The sequence below is a fragment of the Anarrhichthys ocellatus genome, unplaced genomic scaffold, assembly GCF_004355925.1.
Source record: "Anarrhichthys ocellatus isolate YVR2014 unplaced genomic scaffold, GSC_Weel_1.0 scaffold32, whole genome shotgun sequence".
NCBI lineage: Eukaryota > Metazoa > Chordata > Actinopteri > Perciformes > Anarhichadidae > Anarrhichthys > Anarrhichthys ocellatus.
The window spans coordinates 789,464-814,809 of NW_022280062.1; the positions used below are offsets into that span (position 1 = coordinate 789,464).

General features: G+C 43.4%; 1 protein-coding gene across 4 annotated transcripts in view; it reads left to right on the forward strand.

The window, feature by feature from the left end:
* Nucleotides 1-25,346, forward strand: part of agap3 (ArfGAP with GTPase domain, ankyrin repeat and PH domain 3) — a 108,997-nt gene that overhangs the window by 58,870 nt on the left and 24,781 nt on the right. For 3 of the 4 annotated variants that reach the window (XM_031865250.1, XM_031865251.1, XM_031865249.1), the window contains exons 7-12: nt 1,243-1,370; nt 1,613-1,768; nt 6,972-7,055; nt 11,195-11,299; nt 13,084-13,255; nt 19,187-19,336. In XM_031865250.1, the coding sequence (XP_031721110.1) occupies nt 1,243-1,370; nt 1,613-1,768; nt 6,972-7,055; nt 11,195-11,299; nt 13,084-13,255; nt 19,187-19,336 (795 nt within the window). Of the gene's footprint in view, nt 1-1,242; nt 1,371-1,612; nt 1,769-4,747; nt 6,173-6,971; nt 7,056-11,194; nt 11,300-13,083; nt 13,256-19,186; nt 19,337-25,346 lie in introns of those variants that run through there. The other variant, XM_031865252.1, reaches the window with a different exon arrangement.

Here is a 25,346-nt window from a genome sequence, read left to right on the forward strand (position 1 = left end):
AATGTCTCTTAAAAGAATTGGGGAACTCTGCGTTTGAAGTCATGAAACCGTCGCGTGGAAACTCGGCGGCTTCAACTCCGGCACATTATCCCCTCAGGCTGCAGCTCCTCTGAAAGCCTGTCATCCCTCCACAAAACATCTGAATATGTAACACAATGTTCCCTTTGCATGCCGATGACTTGGTGCACAGGCACGCTGTCTGCCGTAATTGCTTCCTGAAGCCCAATTTCAAATAATTAAAAGAGGTGAAAGAGTGCTGGCTGTTTTGGAGATGTCGCTCCGTCTCACTCTTCTCTCCGTGTTTGCCACGCTGCAGCAGGCAGCCGGGCGTCGTGGTCCCAGCTGTCAGCGCAACTTCAAATCATCTCTCCTTTTGTTCCCCTCGGTGCTAATTCACGTCACGCAGCCACGAACATCCCCACTCTCTCGCTCCACCCGGCCCCCTCGCACGAGTGTGCTGCGAATTAGATGACGGGGTTGCACAAAGTGCACGGAAAATCAGGTTGTTCAGGTGGTGACAACAGTCCCATTTGGCCAAGTTCGCTCTCCAGGGCTCAGTGAATGACACAAAAAAATTGCAAGCATCATTTTGTATGATTATTTTTCTTGGAAATAGAGGTACTCCCCCCCCCAGGAGATATGCATGAGACTCTTTTGCAGTATGCTGCTTATTACCTGACTGGCCCGAGGTGTTTTGTGATAACGTGCTCATATGCCTCTATGTCTGGCTGGAATTAGCTTTGCTTACTTTGCTGAGCTTTATTTGATTATTATGCTGTTCGTGTTCTGTTTATGAGGAAACAAGAGGAAAATAGTGTGAAGGAAGAGGTCTGATTACACGTTCCACGTCATGCATCCTGCAGTGACTCTGGTGTAGACGTTTGTAAACCTGCAGTGGAACTGCTTTGACGAAGGATTTAATCATCTGTGTGTTCCAGACTTCTGACAAAATATTAAAGGGCCAGTTCACCGAATGTACTGTATCTGTAACTTCATAACCGTTGCAAATAAAACAACTGAAAAATATCTATCTGCACAGCTACTTACTAAAATAAAGTAAGAAAATGTGTTTTTTTGGGGGGGGACTAACTCTTTAAGTGATGGCAGGTGAGGAGATTGACCTTCTAATAAGACATGCTGTTTCTTAACTTAAAATATTGAGATATCTCACATGTATGGTTTCTATTCAAGACCGGGTTAATGAACAATGCGTTGCTGTGTCTTTGCCACGCTCTTCTCCAGTTGCCCAGAAGGTCGTGGCCATGAGGAAAAAGCAGCAGCTCTCCATCGGCCCGTGCAAATCTCTCCCCAACTCTCCCAGCCACTCGTCAGTCCCCGCTGCATCCATCCCGTCTGTTCACATTAACCAGGTAAGATCCAAACCATCAGAGGCGGCACACAGTTGTACTCACTGATCGTGCCGTTCTGTTATTGCGTATAACAGCTTCATTTATGTAATTCTTCTCATAATCGTGACTTCTTTTATCAGCGTGGGAAAATAAATAGAATGTCCCTCAATATAAAGACTTTCAATCCCTCCATCTTTCTCTCTCTCTTCCCTCCTCCCTTCTTCTGATTCCGTCGGTTCCTCTTAATCTCTCTCGCTCCCCAGGCGGCCAATGGTGGGGGTGCATTCAGTGACTACTCCTCCTCCGTTCCCTCCACCCCCAGCATAAGTCAGCGGGAGATGCGCATTGAGACCATCGCTTCCTCCAACACGCCCACGCCCATCCGCAAGCAGTCGAAGCGCCGCTCCAACATTTTCACAGTAAGTATGCGACAGCTGATGCAAAGCAACACCCACTCACACTACTAGGAGGCATGTTTGCCAAAGCACACTTTGTCCACCAGAGGGAGACAGGTCGCTCGAAATGCATCTCGGCCATCTCTCCTGCCTCCTATGCAGGCAAAGAAAAAAAGCGTCTTGTTCACACAGCACAAAGGGCAAAAGGAGAAAAAGACGAAGTAGAAATTAGATTAGATCCCCGAAAATTCTCCAAAGGAATAAACCCTTCTTTCAAAGCAAATATCAAAGATAAGCACTGTGGAAAATAAAAGCTCTTTTCATGTCCTTTTTCTTTTCTAATTGGATGTAGTAAGTGCACATGGATTACGTTTCTCATCTCACCCATAACAAACTAGGCCCTCTGCACTGTCTAAATCTTTGACCTCCCTCCCCCTCCCCCTCTTATTTTTACTAGATCCTTTCTTTGCAGTGACTTCCCTTTTGGGCAGAAACGGCAGCAACAAACCGCAACCTCTCCTGCCCGACCGAGCTAAACTAAAAAGTCCGAGCCAGCCAATGCCCTGTTAACGCGCTGCTAGTAACGCATGCCCTTCACCCTCCGACGCCCCAGCTCCAGATAGAAATCGTCACCCAGCCACGAACCGTCTCGCCGAGTCTAAACAACTCCCCACAAACCTCACCCCGCTTACTTCTACTCCGGCCCAAATCCGATCTCGACCAGCAGGAATTACCGCACCAGTATCCCGACCCTTGTCTGCCTGCTCTTTACCCCATGTCCTGTCGTATTCGCCCTTTGCTCTAACCAATAGCGTATGTGTGCACTAACCACTCTAATTTCCTTAGCTGTCCTAAGCTTGTCTTTTACTTGTAGCCTCTGCCCTTCTTCTTCTACCCAGCCTGCTCCCCCCTTTCCTTCTCTCTCTTCCCTCCTACACCAGCCTTCTTCTCTGCTGCTAAGCCTTTCCTAATCTCACGTAGTCCGCCTCTTTTCGAGCTCAGGGAGGTCTGCAGATTTTTTGTTTTTTTGTTTTAGTCCCAGAAATAGTGTTGTTGTTGTCCTTCAAATCAATGAAATCATTCTTCAGAGAGCCTGTTTGTGCCTCCAAAAAAAAAAAGCCAACGAGTGTTTTCACAATGCCTGAGTCAGCTTTTCCAAAGGTTTGCTTATCGTAGTGTTTTTTTTTCTCCAGCACTCTGTGAGCTTTGTGAGACAGAGAGCAGGCTATGTGAGATGACTTCTTTCCTAACTCCTCCCTGGTACATCCACCCTTCCCCACCTTTAAAATAACTCTTCTCCTCCACCTGTCTTTCCTGTCCATCAGCGCTTTCTTCTGTCGCCCCTCTGACCCCTGTCTCCGATCTCCTACCTCCTTCTCCCCCTGTCTCTAACTCCCTCTCTATCTATCCCCCGACTCCTCTCTTTCTCCTACTGCCTTCACCCTGTTACCCCAGCTGCTGTGGGAGCCGCAGGCTTTTTTGTGGCCTCCGAGCAGTACAGGCTGTGTGCTAGCTCCCCTTGTTGTCTCCCTTCCCCCCCTGCTAGGTAGTGACTAACCATGTCCACCAGAGAAATGACCCTCTCCCCATCCGCGTCATGGAGATACCGAAGCACGCCACCTACCCAGTGTGGGTGCCGGAGTGGCAAGCCGAGCGGGAGTTTCAGCTCATGACCTTCTGAGGAGCAGCGAGCCGAGGGTGGGAGAGGGGAGGGTGAGGGAGGAAAGAAGGAAGCGGAGAAGGAGGAGGAGGAGGAGGAGGGGACGGAAAGTTTACGGGGCGATGTCGACATTTCTTCAGTGACACTTGAGGAGTGCAGTGGGCTAAGGAGAGGAAGACTTGCAGTGCCAACCTTTTTGCCGTTACAAGAAACCCCAGAAAGAGAAAATATTCCATCAACACAACAATATCGAGGATGTCCCTTTCCTAGCTTTGTCCGTTCTAAAAAAAAAAAAAAAAAACAAGTTGACATCTGTGTTAGAAAGTTCTCTAAAACGTCCTGCTGCTCGCTGATAAGACGGCAGGCTGCCATTCATGTTTTCTAGCCACACTCTTGTAAGTAGTTCACTTTATGTTAGTTTTGGGAGTTTCAAGAGAAAGTGTTCAATGAATGAAAATATGCCTTAATCTCATCAGCAGACGAGCTTTGACAGATCAATATCAGACTCACTTTAGTCATCACATACAATGTTTTTGATCTAATATAGCAGAGGAGAACATTGCTGCAAGTAATAAATCTTCACTTGTAATCAGATATAAAAGTAATAATGGTCACATTTGTGGCACTGGCATTGGGACTCTTGAAATTAAAACAAATCCTTTGCTATGTGCAGCGTATTGAGTTAACAGTGTTGCAGAGAAAAGAATTATTACTTTTGGGTTCAGATTCTTTTTGGCCCGAGTTTAATCCGACGACAAAAAACATCAGATGTGGTTTATTAGAAACGCCCTTTTTAAAGTAGGTGAATCTTTTTATATTACACTTTGGGTTTTTTTAATTTAAGGAAACAAATGAACTTTAAAGCTTTACTACAGAAGATCTTATCACTCCGTCTTTTCACCGCCCTCACAATCAATTTCACCAACCACAATCATTTCAAGCCAGTCTTTGCCATAACTGTCCTCGGCCACTAGGTGTCAGCACAGTACACGTTATTCTTTCCTAGCGCTTCCATGGTCAATAAGTCGAAACAATCGGTTTTGTAATCTGTCTGTGGTTTTCCTGACATCTTCAGGCTGTCCGTCCCTTTTTGTGTTGAAAAAGCACACTGTTTAAGGAATTAAACAGGAATTACTGCGGCATTTTTTATACTTAATTCCATCCCACTCATTCATTCATCTTCATTTAATCCATGTGTTCATGTCTGCCATTTGACGTGTCCCATTTCATGTTTTTACTCCCTTGACCTTTTACCAGATCTCCACGTATGAAACGAAACATAACCAAAACAAACAAAGAACAAAAAAAAAAAAAAACATGACACTGTTTTTCAATATTTGCAGATTTGTGCTTCTATTTCCAACCTTTCTTCAACAAAAAGGGCTTTCCAACCCCTTCCGAATTAAAAGAGAATAATGGTTTAAAAAAAAAAAAAAAAAAAAAAAAAAAAAGTCAGAGTCCCCCTGCTTTGCCAGACAGGAAAGAGAGGAGATTATTTATTGAGGACTTACAGCTTGTCGCTGCTTTACCCTCGGTGCTTTATGGCATTTAGGGTAATGCATAGAACTTGCACTATACGGAAACCATGTGACTTTGCGTCGAACGCGGCCTGAAGTTGAGTCCATTTTGGGTGTTTGAGCGCACTCAAAGTAGACTTTCAGAGACAGACTCTAGGGACTCTTCTGGAAATGCCCCGTCCACCACCTCCCCCCCTCTCCCCTCCCCCCTTCCCCCAAACTCCCATTCAGACATCCCACACAAACACACGCTGTACAGTCAAGTCACTCTTGGAACTGTTATCCAGCCACCCAAAGGACACAACCTTTCCTCACATGACATCACACTGCCTTTCGCCATAAATGAGGACTCAAGGACTAGACGTGCCACGTTGTTGTTTTTTTTGTTCTTCCTTTTCCGATTTTTCCGACATTCGTTTGGTCCGTTTTTATTTGATTCCTTCTTATTTTCCAGGGAGTATTGAATGGAATTGAAAAAATGTGGTATAAATGTATTATCATGGAGGTATTTCAGATCAGAGTAATTTGGGGTTATTTTATGAAGGCCTTCATAAACAGCAGGGTAGAGTGTTGAGGTATTACAGAGAGAGATCATATTGGATGACACTGGGTTGCACCGACTTGTATGAATGTAGTTAAACTTAACATTTGTTTTCCCTTTTATTTATTTGAAGTTATTTATTTTTTGCACATTCAATTGTCTTATATTCATTTATTTATTTTCATTTGATCTCAGTTTAGGTTTTGGTACAAAGATTATGAACTCTTGCATAATCGCTTTTCTATCATGAACGGATTGACGAAACTATAGACTGCTGTATATCTTGTATTGTATTTTATTTACGATGGTACTCTATAAAAAGTACATACATATAAGGAGTATATGAAATAATGCCTTTATTGTTCATCCTATATTTTGTGGGAACTGCAATGTTTGGCTCAATCTGTTGAATATTTTGAAGTGAATTTGTGACTTGCTTTGTATGGTGTCTGTATAGAAGCTAAACAAGTCATCATTAAAAAAAATAAAATGTTGGAAAAAATATAAGCAGCAGAGTTGGTTTACTTGAACTCGGACTCTACCTCTTCTCCATTGGTGACTGGACATTTCTCATGTTCTGAGTGAGCCCATACACACTCATGTCTGTCCTTACCTGTGTCACATCTCGTTGTTTTGGGGTGGGAAAGTTATTTATTTTTTTTTAATGATTTATTTTAATGTAAAGTTATATTTACTGTCTAACCAACTAACTTTTTTTCCCCCCCACACAGGCACGACCTGAAACTTGAAATGGTCATGTATTCTAACTTGACATTTGAATTGTTTGATATTTTGCAAAGATGATTTTGTGTCCCACCAGGTTTTTGCAGGTTTGGGGGAAGCTACTTAATCTGAAGTCTCCTGTGAAATAACCATTTCCCCTTCTCTCCCTTTAACCTGTTGTGAACTGTAATGTAACTATGATGCATCAAAAGCCTGTGTCAGTGCGACTAAGCACAGCTGAAGCTGCGCTGCTCTTGCAGCAGTTGGTCTGCAGGTCCACTAAGGGCCCGCTCTGGGTCTCACACAGAGGAAAAGGATCCCTCCCCCCCCTCCCCACCCCAAAGGGTTTCAGGGCTGAGTCATGACTCAATGTGTGGTCGTCCTTGGTCTCCTCTGTGTTGAGATGTGTCTATCGTGGTCTTGGTTTTTTGGTCTCTTATTATTTTAATTTGAACTTGCACGTCGGTGTTACTGCTGTTTGTTCCGCTGGTCTGCTTGTCTGTTGATTTCGAGCTTCTTTTTGAGACTTTTATTTTGCAATGTCGAGTTTCTCCACGATGCTCAAAACACAAACCCCTCACCTCCCCCTTCTCACCCCCACTCTCTCTCTCTCTCTCTCTCCCCCTCTCTCTCTCTCTCTCTCTCTCTCTCTCTCTCTCTCTCCCCCTCACACACACACACACCAACATACGCCCCCAAAACTCACCTCACACCCCACATCTCCCACTCTGCTTTGCCGTCAGTTTGTCGCTTCAGTTGCTGACTGACTTTCTTGTTTTCTTGCAGTCACGGAAAGCCAGTGAACAAGCAAAGAGCGTTGACAGTAAAACAGACAGCATAGGCAGTGGGAGGGCCATACCTATCAAGCAGGTAAGCCGCCTTCCTCATTTCTACCCTATACCTTTCTCATAGATACCTCGGTAAGTGGGATCCCCTTTGGTGCTATTGGATGTTGTTTCCTGTTTAATGTTGATATGCTGTGTGTTAAGGATTTAATAACAGGGGATATAGGCCGTGGAGCTCACCGGTGGGAATTGGTCATGTGCTGTTGTAACCACTAGATGGCGACATAATACAACTTATCAAACTACCTCAATGCCAAGTGTAGCCGAGGACAAGAGAGACGAAGGCTGAGGGTTTAGATGTAGAGAAATAATTTGTGTAAATCACACGCCTACCAAATTAAAAAGACACAATCGGCTCGTTTCGGACCTCATACATTGCAGGTAAAATGTAATAAAATCTTAATAAAAATAAACATTTTGCGTCTTTCTTATTTTAAACATAACTGAAAATAAAGGTTTGTTTTAACAACCAATGTAAACGAACTTCAGAATTTCTTTTTTTAATAGAGCCAGTTATTGTGTGGCGTTAAGTCGTGTCCATCAGTTGGGGAGAGATGGTTCCAATCCTGTTCTGATGATAATCTTACATTTGGTTACACATTTTAATATAAAAACGTTTCGCCCCGTGGAAATGTTATTGTTATTATTGCTCATAATTGTGTGTTGGCAGTAGTTTTGCATAAAAGTTCATTCAGGCACATCCATATAATCAACTTTGACAGCTATGATTAGATCTCCCAATAGACGTCGTTTTCTTTAGACTGTTTTTTTAGGTAGTTTCATAATCGGTTACGTTGCGCTGCATTAAATACAACAGACTCACTGACTGATTTCTATTTTAACATAGTTACAAATTTTCCCCTTCTTGAAGAATTTTTGCTGGTATCTTAGTTATTTTTTTATCCCCTTTTTTTTTACATTTTTCTTTTATGTATTCAAGCTTTGCTTTAAAGGAGCGGTTTGCAAGTGCTGAACACTGAATTACACATCTGAGTGAGGATCATTTTCTAAAGGTCCGACCACAACCCGAAGGAGAAGTAATTGACACATTGATTAGTAATCACTTGTGATTATATGAGGGCTTTTGAAAATGGGTCAGCATCATTATACTATCCTCTTTACCTGCGGAAGATAATGTCCTCTTTGAAAATGTTGAGCCAGACATCCTCTTTCCCTTTGGAAGAAAATTGTCACGGCTTTGGTTCGGCGGAAATAATGGCACTTGTGACACTTCCGAGCCCCCTCACTCAATCAAATATGGCTTTCAGGAAACCATCAGATACAGCATCTATCGGCCTCATCAGTCCGTCACTTATCGTGCATGTTCATATAATAGATACAAACATCTCGTGGTGTTAAATTAAAATAAATTAATTTGTGTTCCATTTCTTTTACGTCAAAATTATACTTATTAATGTGACAGATTTGTGCGCACCACCCTGGATAAATGGCTGAAAATAGATATTCAAACTTCATGGTGGCCATTGTGCGAACATGTCATCTCCGTAGAGCTCTTGGTTTTTAACTAGAGTAGTGTAAGTCTCTGCAGAAGCTGGCAAATCTGATAAGCGCAGGTGAGCAGGAGGTTGTTTTTCACACATAGGACAGAATCACCCTCTGAGCCATCTTTACTGTAAAATCCCCCCCCCCCCCCATTCTTATCCACCACACTACGGGGAGGCTCCTCTCTAAAGTCCAGGGCCTGTTTCTCTGAGTATCATGGCAACTTTTGACAAGAGCCATCCCCCTCTTTATCTACAAAGGACTTTCAGAGAGGAGGGGGGTATACAGATGTGAAGGGAGGGGGCTAGTGGTGTTACTATCTCATCTCCAGGCCACTCAAATGCACAATCAAGGAGATCAAAGTGTCAATGTGAGCTTAATTACCCCCCCACCCCCCTCACAAGATCAGGCCAAACTACAACCCCCCCCACCACCACATCTCCCCTTCTGCTCCCACCCCCCTCCTATCTATAAAAATAGTGAGTGAGGATAACAATGCCGTTACTGCTGAGGAGCCGCCAACAGCTCCTCGGCAGTGAGTGCATTCTTGCCCCATCACCGACCCCTCCCCTCCCAACCCAACACACATTAACACACACACAGACACCCCTCCCGTCACAAAGGGCCGGCCTATCAGTCAGGCACAGTGGCAGGATGCAGCTTTTCTCCTGGTCGTCTGACAAAAGACGGGAAAGACACTATCTCCTCTGTGTAGATATGACAATTGTGTGAGCAGAGAGCACGTCTGGCGATCGGCCTGTTTCCTTATGTCGCACACGCTGAACACACTCATCTCTTTGTGTGTGTGTGTGTGTGTGTGTTGAAGGGAAGCACACATGTTACCATTTGACGCCAAACTATCCCTTAAAGAGCAGACTGCTCAATCCGAATGTGGCAGACAAGTGAACAATTATGATGACTTATGTCAAATGATTGTTGTTACTGAAAGACGTACCACAGCAAAACTGATCAAATACAACGACAGAAAAATGAGTCTGCACTCGCAAAGATTTTCACATTATTGTCTTAGCATCTTTATTGATCTGCTTCCCAGCTCTGATGAATATATGAAGCTGCGCACTGATTGCATGTATAGATTAATGTATGCTTCAGTAAGGCCATGAGATGAGCAACATATTTGCTTGTAAAACATGCATTATAAAGTCGCCAGAGGCCCTGTGACTGGATCATTTACTTTGTATGATTATAGAGTCATTTAAAAATGTGTTTACAGTTCTTTTATTGACTCATTTGAGAAGAGTCTGGGCAGTCAGCAAGTTATCGATTGAAGGACACAATATTTCTTCCTGAAAAATCACCAGAACCAAGGCTTACTGAAATGTAAAATCATATTTATGTCATTTAAATGCACAAATTTCACTTTTTTACTACTTACTTTGAACAATAATTAAAAAAGGAATATATGAAACTGTTATTTTTTTCGTTTTTTGAGAATTTTAGGATTTTTTATTTTATTGCAATGCCCAACAAGTTGTTTTACAAATTGTTCAGAACAATTTATTAAGCTTCAGCAACACACAGCCAAAGTTGATGCTGGTCTTTGTTCCCAGTTGTCTTAATTTTAATTTGGAAAAATAACGTTTTCCCATCAAAAAATATTCTTCTACTCTGTAGTTTATTTATTTAATTTGCAATTGTTTACCCATATTTAAAGTCCAAATCCAATGAGAAGCAGGCAGGTATATTCATAAGGTATTAAGAAGACCAAACTCTCCCAACATGCAGCCAACAGTTAGCACTTGCCCCCCTCAGATGAATCGGGGTTCGGATTAGGATGATTGTCGGCAAACAGCCTGGTGCCCAGGTCACCGAGGGTCAGCTCTCCCTGATGTGTTAATCAGGATTAAAGCCTGCAGGATGGGCCTGGCTAGCAAAATACTACCCCCTTTAACCCCCCCTGTTCAGCTCACACACACACACACAGGCCCTGGCTGTAAAAGCACAAACATCGCCCTGGCTTAATCCCCTAATTAAGCGTGCCCCTCCTCACTATTTAACCCCAGAGAGCCTCCTGGCCCTTGCACTCAGCAGCGTTTGGCCACCTCCAGCAGAGGAACTGCATTGTTTACCAGTGGATTTACTCAGCAGATAAGGAAACCATCTGATGCCCTAAAAGGCCCCAGAAGATACAGTAGAATAGAATAAGAGCTGAGTGGGCTTTGAAGAGGGGAGATCACACTCCCTAATCCCAGGATTGAGAGGTCTTCCAGAGTTCAGCATGTTATGTGTATGAATGCAGGGAGGAGGTCTGGCAAATTGGATTGTCTCTCTCTCTGAATGCTCTCTGTGCCAGAGGAACTTGGCCAACTTTGTAAGGTTCAAAAGATCACAATAGAAAAACTAACACGTCACTAAACCTGCCAGCCAGCAAATGATACTAAGTAATGAAAGTTTAAGGGGATTTAATTACATTTTTTTCTTTTTAAATGTATAATCACTTCCATACTGTTTCATAATTGTCACTTATCTGTGTTTGTTTTATGACTGTATGACACAAAGGAAATGTAACTGCCATAACGAATGTGTAATAACAATAATAATGCTGTTTTGTGGTATTTACCGTCCATAATGGCTCATATCATCCACCATGCTGCTGTTTGAGAAGAGCACATGCTCACCGTGATGCCTTGTCTGTTACAGGGAATCCTTCTGAAGCGAAGTGGCAAATCCCTCAACAAGGAGTGGAAAAAGAAATATGTCACACTGTGTGATAATGGCGTCCTCACTTACCACCCCAGTTTACATGTGAGTCTGAAACCCCTCTCCCCCCCCTCACGTCCTCCTTCTTTCCTCCCCATTCCTTTTCCAATCGGCTTTATGTGTTTGTTACACTACTGTTTGTACTCGAGGGTGCTGCTGGAGGTTTTAATGTGCGGCTCTTTCAACCGCTGAGCGCGATTCCGTTGATGGGATTACATTCACCACCGCTGCCGGAGTGAGCTGGATTACAAGCATATAGGCTGATGGTTTCTACAGAGGCTTATCGCTGTATATTACAGCTGTATTAGACAATCCTGTGACTTTAAGTGTAGTATTAAGAAACGGGGACTACCTAGTGGTCATCTCTGTCCCCCCCCCCGTGGTGTCCGTCCCCGGTGCCGTCTAATGGAGACATGGCTGTGCCCGCCGCGCCCAGACTCCACGCTGGCTTGTATTTATAATGGTTCCCGCCACATGGCAGCAGAGCCTGACCAGCCTCCCACATCCATCTTTGTCAGAATCCCGCTGGGCCGCTAATACCTCTTAAACACTCGGCTGGCTGGCAGCAGACAGCTCACGAGCCCCGGTGCCACACTCAGAAAAAAAACGCCCGCCCTTCTCGCAAAAAAGAAAATCCTCCCGTCGCTCTCTGATCTTCCAGCCCCGCGTTTAAGATGTTCAGACAATTTGGCGAAGGTACAGTGAAAGATGGCCGCAACATCTCGTCTCTAATGAGACAGCCCCAAACTTTGAACACAAGCCCAACAGTTAGACGCGAACCTTGTGTGTGGCCTTGTTGCACTGACAGTGTGTTAGTGGTTTAATTTACAGGCAGTTATTAGCAGAGCGGAGCCGTGCTACAGTGATGTATGTAATTGACTGAACAGGCTATCTCTTGATCATTACAGCTATTACGGGTCATCAGGGCAATCTATGAATCTATGAATCTGTTGACTTACGGAGGGAGGTGAAATAAGGGAGACAGTTACATTAACGCGGTAACAGCTCCAGCTCATTTTGAGCGGCGGAGCGGAGAAGCAGTAAGAAAAGGGGGGGGAGAGATTGAGGGAGGCAGAAAGAGGGAGGGAGGCAGACTGAGAGTGGAAGAGGGGAACCTTTAATTTCGCAGTCAGCCAAGCCATCCACACAATCACCTTCTGTTAATTCTATCTGCTACATCAATTAAATTGTTTGTAGAAACTAATTGAATGTGGCTTAATCACACATCTTAATAGCTTTGCACGCTTCGATCTGGCTGTTAATTCCAGCAATAAAATGAAATGAGAGCGCTCACTGGGTAATTAGCGAGGAGGCTTGGGAAAGAAATGAGTGCTTTATGACACGGTAATAAAGCAGAGGAGCCGGTGGGGGGACGGCAAAGGCCGAGCTCGCCCCTATCTGGGTCTTTTTCTGCTGAGCCCAATGATTTTCACCTTGGCTTCCCACATTTGGGCAGTAGCGCCGCTTTAAACCAAATCAAATGCCCTAAATTGAAAGAGAATGAGACTGTTTCCATTCATTAAGCCAAACATCTCGCTATCGGGAGAGGCGGCGTGGGCACAGGTGATGTGTAATGGCTTTACAATCATTTTTTTCCGCTATCACACACCTTTTAGTGGAAGGTCTATAGATGGATTGTGACTAATGGGGATGGAAATTGAATAGTCTTTTAATTTGTTTTTCTTCCATAATTCCTGGATTCTTGTTGGTCCGCTGTGTGTAATCAGATCCCTGAATTGAGGGACATGAATGGAAATATTGGGACTTTTTTTTTTTTTTGGAGAGCAGGCCATTGACAACATTTGTCTTTTTTTCCCCACTTTGTGCAGGACTACATGCAGAATGTGCACGGGAAAGAGATAGACCTGCTGAGGACGACAGTCAAGGTTCCTGGGAAGCGACCCCCCAGAGCGGTGGCCACCGTCGCCCCCACTGCTAGTCCCAAAACCAACGGGCTGACCAAGGACCGCAGCACCTTGCAGCTGGGCATCGGAAACACAGGTACCGCTTCCTGTCCTCATAGTACGGGCAATAACAGTAAAGGGTCATAATGAAGAAACGGATTAATGTACAATTCAAGATATTTATTTCATGCATTCTGGAAAATAATTAACTGAGTGATGATCGGTACATTTTTATGCTGTTTTAGCTTCAACTTTAGTCTAGCTCAACAAGTGTGACGTCACATGACGTACTGTATATGATGAAGGATCTTCAAACTCTGATAAGAGAAACGTGTTTGGCTCAGTGCTTCATGAGGCTCATGACAACATACAATGGGCCAAAGACTTCAATATGTGAAAACAACAGTTTGACTTCAGGCTTTCAATCAGTGTCGTCAAAAACGATAAACAAATACCTTTCCGTGAGCCTCTTATCAGTGTTAATATAATATCACGGATTGTATATTTTTAACACTTTTTTGACTAATTGTTCATCTTTTAAATCGCAGTACCTCCAGTTTAGAAGTACTCCGTGTACGCAAAGCTCTTATTTCTCTTTTTCCCTATTTGTTGTGGTATGGACATTACTACTACATAATAATATTCAATTATTTTGGTAAATATGAAAGGATTGACATGGTAGGTAGAGAGTAATGTCTCGTGTTTCACGTGCCACGCTAAAGAGAAAAGAAATCACAGGTATAATGTGTAATGGTTTATCAAATGAGTCTTTTATTACTGTACTTATTCTCTACGTCCTCACGTTTGTGATTAATCATAAAAATGAGTCCCAACAGGTTAATTATCTGCTTTCCGTATGTTTCAGTCATGCAAATTAGCTGCCTCATAGTATGCACAATGATTACTTAATGAGCGCCTACAAGAAATCTATTCATTCTCAAAATTATTAAACAGGGAATTGAAAATTGTGTTTAAACATAATGGCTGTGTTTAAGGAAATATAATGAAAAAAATGGAGAGTTGTTTATTTTGGACTGTTACGCCACCATGACACTGACCTAGTTGTATTTCATCCTCTATGGTAGAGGTAGGGGTCACCGTAACAAAAACCCGTTTGGTCCTGAGCATCGTGCCAGCGTTCCCACCTTTCAAGTTTAAAAATAGAGCTCCTCTCCCAGCGAGCGGTGCCACCGGAGGCTGGGGAGAGAGGCTGGCAGGTTTACAGAGGGGAAGCCAGTGATTGGATTTAGGGGTTAGGATTAAGAGTAATTAATACTAATTAGCAAAGTGAGGCCCGGAGGGAGGCGGGGTCCTTCATCGGCTGTGAAATGGGCACAGTGTTTCCATCTCTCAGGCTAAAGCTAACTGGCTCAGAGTGGGTACGGTGCCAAAAGACGGGTCGGCAGGGACCATTAGCACTGTCCAGGCAGGTTACCGTTAAACCTGCTCTACGGGTTTATCAGTCAAAAAAGTGGGAAGATGTAAGAGTTTACAGAGCGGAGGATGCTGGATCTGTTAACCTTGAGCGCTGGGTTGAGGGGAGTCGTTGGGGGCACACAAAGGGGCTTGAAAAACAGGCCAGATGAGCCGGGTTTTTCTGGCAAAACGGCACCAACTGGTCTGTTTTCTTTGTTGTTCATTTCTTCGATCTCAATGACAAATTCCCAAGATTGTCAGTTGCCATCCATTTGTGCATCAGGGAACAATGTGTGGGAGATTTGCCTTAATCTCCACTTAGGAAAAGAAAGGTTACAAATCACATCAGGTCTCTCTCTGGGTGGAGGACCATCTTCTGATTATGCGATCGGGATTTTGATTTCATTAGACGTGCAATTGATGAAGGGAACAAAGGGGTAATTTTTCATTCACGGCGCCCAAATCACAAGCCTTGTCTGTGCCTTTGGTAATTCATTCATTCCTTAGATCTAAAGACCTTTATAATCACTGGGAGAAGAGGGATAGCGACGTGGAGAAGGAGGGGCGGAGTGGATGGGGGAGATGGGAAGATGAAGAGGAGAGGCTGAGAAGACAGAGAGTAAATGAGAGGAACGCATGCGCCCACGAGTTTGCCAAGCGGCCAGGTTTAATTCCTTTGCTGGGTGCTGAGCGGAACCATTTTAAATATGATCCTCCCTGTTAACACGCATCCTGCCGTGTCACCGGCGACAGATACATTGTATCAAAGTATTAATGGGCCCAGTCACTTTGAATCAATCCTGTGGTGGAGAGAGATGCATGTGGAAAAGGTGGAGATTTTTAGGAAAGTGTTGTAGCTGATCCACAGTTAGTCTCCAGCTCTAATCTTTAGCCCAGTAGAACCAGTAGCCACATACTCACCGACCAGCAGACCCTGCCAACATGAGACACTGGTGCAATCTGGCCTCTTGCAGGAGTCATCCAGCACTTTTATTTATTAGGAATATTTTTTGTCTTCAATTACCTTTAAGGCAGATGCAATTAGCACCCAGGTATCCATAGCCAACGATGCTATTTGCACCTGATCCGGGCACACAACATACTGTCAACTCAGTGTAAAAACAACCCCAGTCTCCTGGGTAAAAGTCCTGAATTTGACTGATCCATCCACATCAACCTACTCCCTACACATACTTTGTCGCTGTTTCCTAAACCTACGACTACTAAATCTAAATATTCCGGCTTGCTAACTTTTGCTAAAATAAGTATAAGCATTCAACTTGGCCGGGTGTAAATAATCCGAGTAGCTGCTGTGTGAGATTCTCCCCTTGGTGCAAATAGACACTCTTTTTATTTTATTTACTTATGACAAAGTATCATCAAATTCATAGTAACAGTGCTGGAAATGTCTACAAGCATCCTCTGACGATAAGAAACCATATCATTTTCATAAATTTTAGATTTGTCCTAAAAAGAGAGATATCTAAACAAGTAAAGACAATAGGATGGTATTGTCGTACACAAGGGTTAAAGTAGAATCTTGAAGTTGGTTCACTGCATACAGTTTTTGTATAAAGACAATATATGATGCACAGATTTGAGTGACTCGAGTGGGGACTGGCAGCAGCAGTGGGGGGGTGGAGCGTCTGAGCGCTGGTCAGGATGATGGTGGTGGTGGTGGATTACACACAGCCGCAGATGATGTGCTGCCCGGCCCACATTAGCATGAATGCTTCATTATCCCACTACTTGTACATAATGGCAACAACTCCACGGAGGGGTCAGGCCTCGTCACGGCTCATCAACCCACTGACGGCCCGGCCTAGAGAGAAATGAGAAGCAAGGCAGCGCTGCTCCCCGCTAATCCATCGCCTCTACTTAACACCGCGGCCCTGGATCGCCTGCAGAACACACTACATGGCTTCTGTTTTACACGTGACGATACAGTCAGCAAGACATATTCATAACGCTTTGTATTCAAGGAGTCATTGTTGTTTTTAATAAGAATTGTGCTGAAGGAGACTTGTTGTTTTTAATTACAAAATTTCTTTGCAGTGGTTGAAGTAGGATTCAGATACTAAAAAATAAAAATACTCATTTTTATTAAAAGCTAAAGTCCGTCATCAAAATGTAGAAAAGTGTTAAAGAAAGTATCAAAAGTACTTATTATGCAGCAGAATGGCGGCTGTCAGTGTTATGTAATTAAATATGAGATTATTGTTACTGATGCATAAACTTGTTAAAGAATTTTAATGTTGCAGTTAGCTGAGGTGGAGCAATTTTGTTACTACTTTATGTTGTTGGGTAGTTCAATCCATCAAATTGGATGTTATTAAAAAAATATGCAAAATATGAATTCACAAAGTACCTAAAGCTGTAAAATAAAGGTAAAGAACAAGTCTCAGGTAGAATGGAGTAAAAGTATAGAAGAAAAACTCAAGTAAAGTACCCTTATATTTACATTTACGTACATTAATTGTGTAAATGTACTTTATTTTCTACCACTGTCTACGTGTCATGCAATTTCACACTAAATGTCTCGATCGCTGCTGAATTTTATTGCAAAAATAAATGCTGATACATTTCATCAATGGAGACAAAACTAATGTTTTCAGTCTTGCTTTTCTACTCCTCAAATGTTCTCTTGCATCATAGTTTTTTTTTTTAAATGATTCGTTAGTATATTATGCTATTAGTTAGCAAAGTTCAGAATGAAATCGAATCCTTTGGACGTTGGTTAGCAGTAGTCGGGTCCATCGTCGCTGTCCGTCCACCAGAGAGCCTCCACTGAAGCTGCAGGTCTGGAGTCAGGCCTGGCTGGAGCTCAGAGTACAGTGCTCTTTTAATGCCACAAGCTGATTATTTCTCCACTGTAATTACATTATCCTCCCCTTTATGCAGGAGTGGCCTCTGGGGACTAATGGATACAGCCATGTATAATTCATTAATCATTAGCATCCAATTTGACAATTAGACGTGATTGTTGAATTTTAAATATCAATGTAACTTGCCTTGTATCTAACAGGTTTTTTTTTATTATTATTTTTTTTACCTGTTTTCCTTTTAAAGGGGTCAAAGAGTCAAACGTCACGCTTCAGAAATAAAGAAGTGTTGCTCTTTTAGTAGCAGAAAATAATTATGTCTAAACAATGATTGAACATTAATCTGTATAAACGAGGTTTTTGCTATAAATAACGGTACTGATGTGTTTTTTATGAATTTTTTTAATTAATTTTTTTATTCAGTAATGATAAAAGCATCCAAAAGCCTGTTTTTCTAGAAGGTATCAGCTGATTTAATGTGTCATTCATCCCTCACTTTTTTAAAAACAAAGTTTCACATTTTCTTTTCAGTAGCCCTACTCTCTCCCCCTCCTCCTCTCCCCCTCCTCCTCTCTCCCTCCCCCCTCCTCCTCCTCCTCCTCCTCTGCTCTGATTTCAGCATGCTAATTTAGTCAGTGCTCCTCAGCGTGATTCCCTCGCTCTCTCTCCCATTCTTGCTGCGATTCTGCTCCCTCCCCTCTGGGACCTGAAGATTAATATTCCTGGGCCCAACAAGATAATTACTGATACTAATTAGACATGATTATGTGAATTTGATACACTTATTACTCTAGATAATGAGTAGGACATATTATCCTAACAAGCACCCGTGCCGCTTAGTTTACTTTACACGCGACTTACACACTATATATTTTCTGTTATTGTCACCTCAATCAGAAACTGATATTTTCTAGTAATTATTTAATAAAAGGTCCTGACGTGTGATACCTGCGAGATGAGAACGCGTCATTGGGAAAATCAGAGATATGGCTTGTTTTCCAAATCGACAAATTTAAACCTTTCAATGCCTATTTAATTGTATTAGTTGTGCAGCCTGTAAAGGAGTATTTGTGACAACTTTTAGGGTACAATTACTTTTTCTGACGACTTTTTCTGACGACTAATTTTATTGATAAACCCACCAACCTCTTTCTTGTAGGTCATACAAAATATGTTCTTATTAGTGTAGCGTTAATTAATTTCACAGAATAAAATCGCACTTCTTTTAACAAATGATTGTATCACATGACACAGTACTGCTCCCGTTTGATGCATTGTAACTCTGAAGCAGTTAATCTGATTCCCCGCTCATGACTGGAAGTGTATCGATGACTTCTTAGTCATTAGTAGTTAGGAGGTGTCGTAGCGACTGCTCGCGAACAGGAGGGAAGGACCCCACATGGCGCAGCCTAGCCCATGAATTAGTAAAGAGAGCCAGGCGTCTGTGGCTCGCCTGATTGGAAGTTAGGGAGAGAACGCCTGCTGACGCCAGTGGAGATCGATGTGGCAGTCAGAGGGATGAGGCGAGATAATTAGCGTTCAGAGTGTATCTTGTTAATTAAGGGCTAATTAGAGGCAGAGGCGGAGGGAGACGGGTTTCGTGTGTGTGTGTGTGTGAGCGGGGTAGTTGACAGAGGGATGTGCACAAATATGGAGGCAGCAGCTTTGCATTGCTGTAGAGACTACGAAAAACTGTGAACTCAATTGCATCATTATAACTTCTTTACAGACTTTTATTGGTTTAAAGAAAAAACTAATACGTTTTCTTCTGCCTGTGTCTTATTTTCCAGGTGCTCCTCACTCCAACAGCAGTTCGTCCCTCCAGACGGGCGCGTCGTTGTTTAGTGGCAGCAAAGACGGCATGCACCAACGCTCCTTCTCTGTGTCCAGCGCCGACCAGTGGAATGAAGCCATCAACACCAGTACGAGCAGCGGAGCCCGTAAGACATCCACCTTCTACATTCACATCCCCCTGAATCTCCTCCAAAAGTCTTGCCATGCATTGTGCAACCGAAGTGTTCATGTAACCCAAAAAAATGAATGGACCCGATCTCGAGGTGCGGTGTGACGTGGAGACGCCATTTTCCCCGAGTGTGTTACACAGGTGGAGCGATCCTCTTTTTTTTTTTTATAATGAGGTGATCAGGGCTGTGATCGCTGTGACCTTTGTGTCTGCTGCTCTGTGATCGAGGCGGCGCGTTCAGAGGAGAGGAACAGTGAAGGTTAACTTCAATGCATCTCCACTCGCTGCCTCTGCGTCACATTGCACCTTGTCACTGTACTTGAGTGAAGTGAGATAATATATTCACCATGCATGTCTACACCCACCCTGTCTTTACCTTCCATCTTACTCTTATGCCCCCACTCCTTCCTCTGTTTTCCTCTCTTTTCTTCCGAAGAGGAAAATGAATGCTTTTTGGGGGTACCATTCATCACCAGTTATTTCCCTCTCTTTGTGGTTGGCAGTAAAAAAGCACTTAAATGCACATCAACAGAATAACAGTCATTTCCATGCATGTTTGCACTCTGGTAGTTCTCATTAGCGCGGCGGCGGCTCCCCCCCTCCCCATGGGCTCCCAGGGGCCCCGGCAGTTTAAAGAGCGCACTTTACGAGCGCTGCTGGAGTCCAACTGCACGGCCCTCGTGGTTCCGCAGACAAGCCTGTCTCTCATTTGGAGCTGCCAAACGATCAATTCTGCCTGGACGCAGGCACTTCCATCACCCCCTACCCCCGTCTCCCATCAGCAGCATGCCCAAAGCAGAATTACTTAGATTCGTGGGGTCCTCAAATAAATGAGTGTGTGTTGTGTATGTGCGTGCGTTCTCGCTGATTCTTTTTATTTTTCTTGTGTGTGAGTGGGTTGCTGTTTGCATGTGAGTTTTTTTTCCACAGCGTGTGTGTGGGAGGAGGAAAAAATAAAGGCTTCATACTGGATGTTTGTGAATGTGACGTTCGGCGTTTGACGCTTCTGCAGAGGACAAATAATTCCTAAACGTTGTGTTGAGGAAATAAGGAGGCCTGGAATTTTCCCATTTTCATGTTTGGTAAACTGAGAAGCCCTCGATATTAACATAGCTCATTAACCAGCATCCAGTCTTCAGCTAAATCAGATCCACACTTTGCTCCTTTATTCTGTTTTCTTCAATTATTTTCATGCTACTCTTAAGGTAACCACAAATGAGCTCAAATGAGGCAAATGAGCTGAAAATAATAGCAGAAACATTGCGTCAAATGATAGATATGTTGCTCGTCCTTGGGAAGGAGTGTCTCTGTAATCAGTGCATAGTCAGTGCAGACAGTTTAAAGGCTCGTAATGTACTCCAGGAGCAACATCTCTGTGGCTGAAAAACTTTCTCGAGAATATCTTGTTTTCATGTCACAACTTAAGAATCTGAATCGCGGCAGCAGAATGCGTCTGTAGTGTAAAGTGTGACTGGACTATCAGAAAACAAAAGCTTGATTGAAATGCGGCCCTCTTATCTTTCATCCTAATGTCAATAGAGGGAGTTCCACAGTGAAGCGTGCTCATGTTTTGCCATTTGCATTGACTTGAACCCGGCCCAATCACTCCATTATCCTTGGTGAAGGTTGCAGGTTAACATAAAATGTGATTCTGAGATGCAAAAACAGCAGATTGATGATTCACTGGAGAATGAATGCGTCTTAGCCAGGTAACCATTTCCATATTATTTAAAGAATGTCCTCATTTGTAAACCTATTGAGCAAAGGCAGAAGCAGAGGTAGTAGCGCCTCTTGAATATTGAGCGCAGATTTTTGATTAAATCCCGGCCCAATTTTTTTCTATTGCTTGCATTCATAAAGACCCCCATTCTTAATGCGCCGGGTGCTTGTTTAGATCCCGCTCGCCTTCGTACGCCTCAATCTTTGAGCCTGAATTAAAAGCAAGAGGCTCCAACAGTCGTCTGAGCAACGTGACGGGCTCGCTGATGACAACAACTTAAGTCATGGTCAAAGTGTGAGTAATGTCACGTCTCCAAAGGCACGAGATTACCGTAGATCGGTGCTCGCCACGGGTTCAACAATTAATTCAATATATTCTTGTTGGTAGAAGAGAGATGTATTGGTTCACTGATCTCATGGCCAAAAATATATAACAAGTGAAATTATGCTACAAATCTGTCCAAAATGTAATTTAATAAAGGAATATCTTCTATTATCATTTTTTCAGCTTCTCAAACGTGAGGATTTTGTTGCGTTTCTTTGTCAAATATGATCGTAAATTGAAAATCTTGTGTGTGTTTTAGATTGTTTGTCTGACAAAATAAGCAATTGGAAAATGCCATTTTAGGAACTGGGAAACCATAATTCTTTACTTTTTTTACTGCATTTTATAGAAAAATCACATTAATTAAGAAAGTAATCAGGAGATTTGTCCTTGAAATTAATTGTTAGTCGCAGCACTAATGAGAAGAGCAATATTTTAACTTTTTACCTTGTGAGCTTTAATACTAAGTTGCATGTTGATAATTCTTAAGTATCGCAATATTACATTCGTCCATATCGCACAGCCCTTCATGAAAAGTTTTCACCGCTGCCTTTTTTTTCTTTCTGTCTTTTCGTCCTCCATGACTTTAATGCTGCGACTGCCTGCTCTGCTATGTGGTAATTTATATATAAGTGCTATTTCTCCTCCAACTTCGCATATCAGGACACAGGTAGTTAATGCACGGATAGCCTTTTCCTGTGGCACTGTGTTTTATACCTTGGCCTCCCGATGTGAGGGTGATAGCATGTGGGGCGTTTGATTTCTACGCTAGGCCGTAATGAAGTTTGACATTTAGTTTGGAGAGAGCAGCAGAGCGCGATCAGGCCTTGATTAGTACGCTCTAATTGAGGATAATAAGGGGGAGGCAGTGATTGTTTCTAATTTTTGCCATTAATTGCAGCCGTTGGCTTTGATTGAGGACAGGCAGGGCTGCCATGTCAAGGGGCCTGGCGGAATCATAGTGCTCCTCACCCGGAGCCTCTTGAATAACAATGAAATGACTCCCCCACTCTCCTCTACATCCCCCTTCTCTGCCTCTCTCTCTCTCACCCTTTTTTCATTCTCATTCATTCTCAGTGTGGCATTGGTAAAGGCAGGAAGCTGTTAGCGGCCCCCTCTTTGTCTCACCCATAGTCTTCAACCTGGAGCGTGTTTAAACTGTCATCTCCATAGTGGGAGTGTAATACGCTGTAATCACAGGTTAGACTGATACCTATTCGGCTGCCCAGGTGATATTGGCTGAGTGGGAAAGAGACTCCTGATCCCCAGTGTGCTTCATTACCCAGCTTGGTCCTGATGGCCCTCATACACACTAACAGCTAGCTAATAATGCCGCCGTGAATACTCTGCTTGTGGAATCAGTCTGGTTCTAACTTCATAATTCTCAATTTAAGAACTATAATCTACCAGTCATGCACAGTTTAGAGCTGAGAACCGCTTAAAGGCAGGAGCCTTTACATTATATAAAACCATTAGCTTTCAGGTGCTTTGATATTGTTGCTCAGTGAAGTGTACTGCGGTTTGATCCATTCTCTGCTCCTATACCTTTCTTGGTGCAGACTTCTTAAAGCCTTATTGGTGCAAACAAAGGGAGGTGCATTACCCCGTATATGTTTCAGGTGCAGGGGGTGCCGGATGAGCAGGGCCAGGGTCATTTTCCACAACATTAGGGGCAGAAATTGATAATTAGAGGTGTTTATGACACGGTTGGGGCCCCCGGGGGGCAGCCCTCCCCTTTAACCTCAAGCGACATTAAACAAATGCTGGCTGTCACGTTGGAGGCAGGTCGGAGCTCGAGTCTTCCACCCGCCATACGGAGCTGTGCCGGCGGGACAGACGCTGGGATGGAGAGGGAGGAGGAAGCAGAGGGTGGGAGGAGGAGGAGGGGGAATGGGGGGCACATGGAGGACCCCTGTGCCCCCAGCTGTCTGAGCCAGCTAATGACTCGTCTCAGGGGGGCTGTTGTAAGAGAGCAGGGAAATTGAAACAGACGCCTCGACGAGGAGCTGCTACATGTGTGGCTGCGTGCTGCCATTCAAAACACCAGAGAGCTTACTTAATGTATGTAGTCCAGCACAAGCACCAATGTTATGTTTATTAATGGGATGGCGAAGAATCAATGTTGTTATTTTCCAAGTAGCACTTCACTATTTATGCTTATTACTACTTCTTAGGATGGTCACTTATTCTATATCAAATTAAAGATACCAGTAGTTATGAACGTTTTTTTTCCCCCCTAGTAATGACATCGTTGTTTGTATACATCGGCTCTCATCAAGATTAATCTCTAAGTGGAGTGCAGACGTAACATTGTGTGTCTCAGGTGCCTCCTATGTTTTGCCCGTGCTCAAACAATGCATCCCCCGGCCGAGAGCTCCCCTCTCCCCCGACGTTAGCATCTTCAATCCCCCGCTGAGCCCATCTTACTCCTCCAAGACAGCCCCATCTCCCCAAAGGTAATGACCGAATTAGGCCTAATGTTGTACACTGGCTAATGGCACAGTGCCGCACATTATAGCATGTGCAACTGGCAACGACAACAGCAATAATCCCTGAGCCCCTTGTCCTCCTGCACTCCACCCCTGGGGCTGGGACGGTGCACAGGGAAATGAATGGAGTTTGCCACACTACAATGAGCTTTTGATGGGAGACAATGGAGGAGGCTGCCAGCACCACACAGGGTGGTAAAGGGGAGAGCAATATGGGGCCCATCTACCGGCCCTCCCTCCCTGCTTCCCCAAGGGCCCTGGCCCCCGCTCCCAGATTCATAATGGCATCCGGAGGGGGAAAGAAGGGAAAGTGATGTCAAATGTCAGGAAATCAGAAAGATGGCAAGCTGACAACCCCCTCCTATCGGCCCATCCCTCCGATCCCTTTGCCCAACGGTAGCACAGGTTAATATCACATTTATAAAATCACTTACAAGAAACAAAGCCGGCTCTTAGCCCCCTGTCACTCTGACAGTCATATAGAGAGCTTTGCCGCGGGCTAACTTGGGTAACCATTTGTTCACGGATAGCCCCTTACCTGTCCTTCACTCTATCTAAAGCCGGAGCCACGCGGTTACTTTTGCAGCGATCACAGGCGCCTCTAACTCTCACCGCTCGTGGACACATTTTGAGGATGTGACGAGAATGCCTCTACTTTGCATGATGCTTTCAATAAAGCGCCTAATGTCATTCATTATTCATAGCTCAGTGTCATTTCACAATGATTCATGCGTTCCTACATTCGATACATAATCATACATTTTATGACTTGAATAAGTTAAATTGAAGCTGCCAGCTTAGTTTATTTTGAAAGGCACGGTTTCCCATTTTTCAAATCTGTCTCCATTTTATACTTTTTTTTTGTCTTACATTTCTGTCTTTATACTGGTCTTGCAGCTTCAGCTGAGAGCAATGAAGACAATTAATAGTGGACTAATCAACAGTCCTCATTAGGCACAAAAAAGAGCCAGCGTGATGCTACGGCACTCTGCCGCAGCAATTTCTAGTTGATATTTCATCAAATCATTTTTATTTTTAAATTGGACTCTCTTGGATGCTCTTCATCCATCTTCTGCAGTTCATTATCTTTATATTATGGTTCATCATGGCAATAAATATTAATATTAATTTTCTTCATTTCATTGTTTCCCTTCATTTTGAGTTAGACAAAAGCTTTTGTCTACTGTATTTGTCAAATTCCATATAGTTTCTTAACTAGTTTCAAAAACTCTTGGAAGTATAATAGTTGAATCCAAGATGTCATCTTTGTGACTGCACATTACGTCCATTATAAAATCTTCTTAAAGGGTTTTTGAGCGTAGTTTTCTACATGCTGGTAAATCAGCCTTAATAAAGTGTTGAAAACTTCCATTGTCACGATGACCCCCCAATGGGGCAGGTGCATTGAAAGTTTTGTATAACTACTTGACTTCAAATTGTTGGGTGTGTTTTGT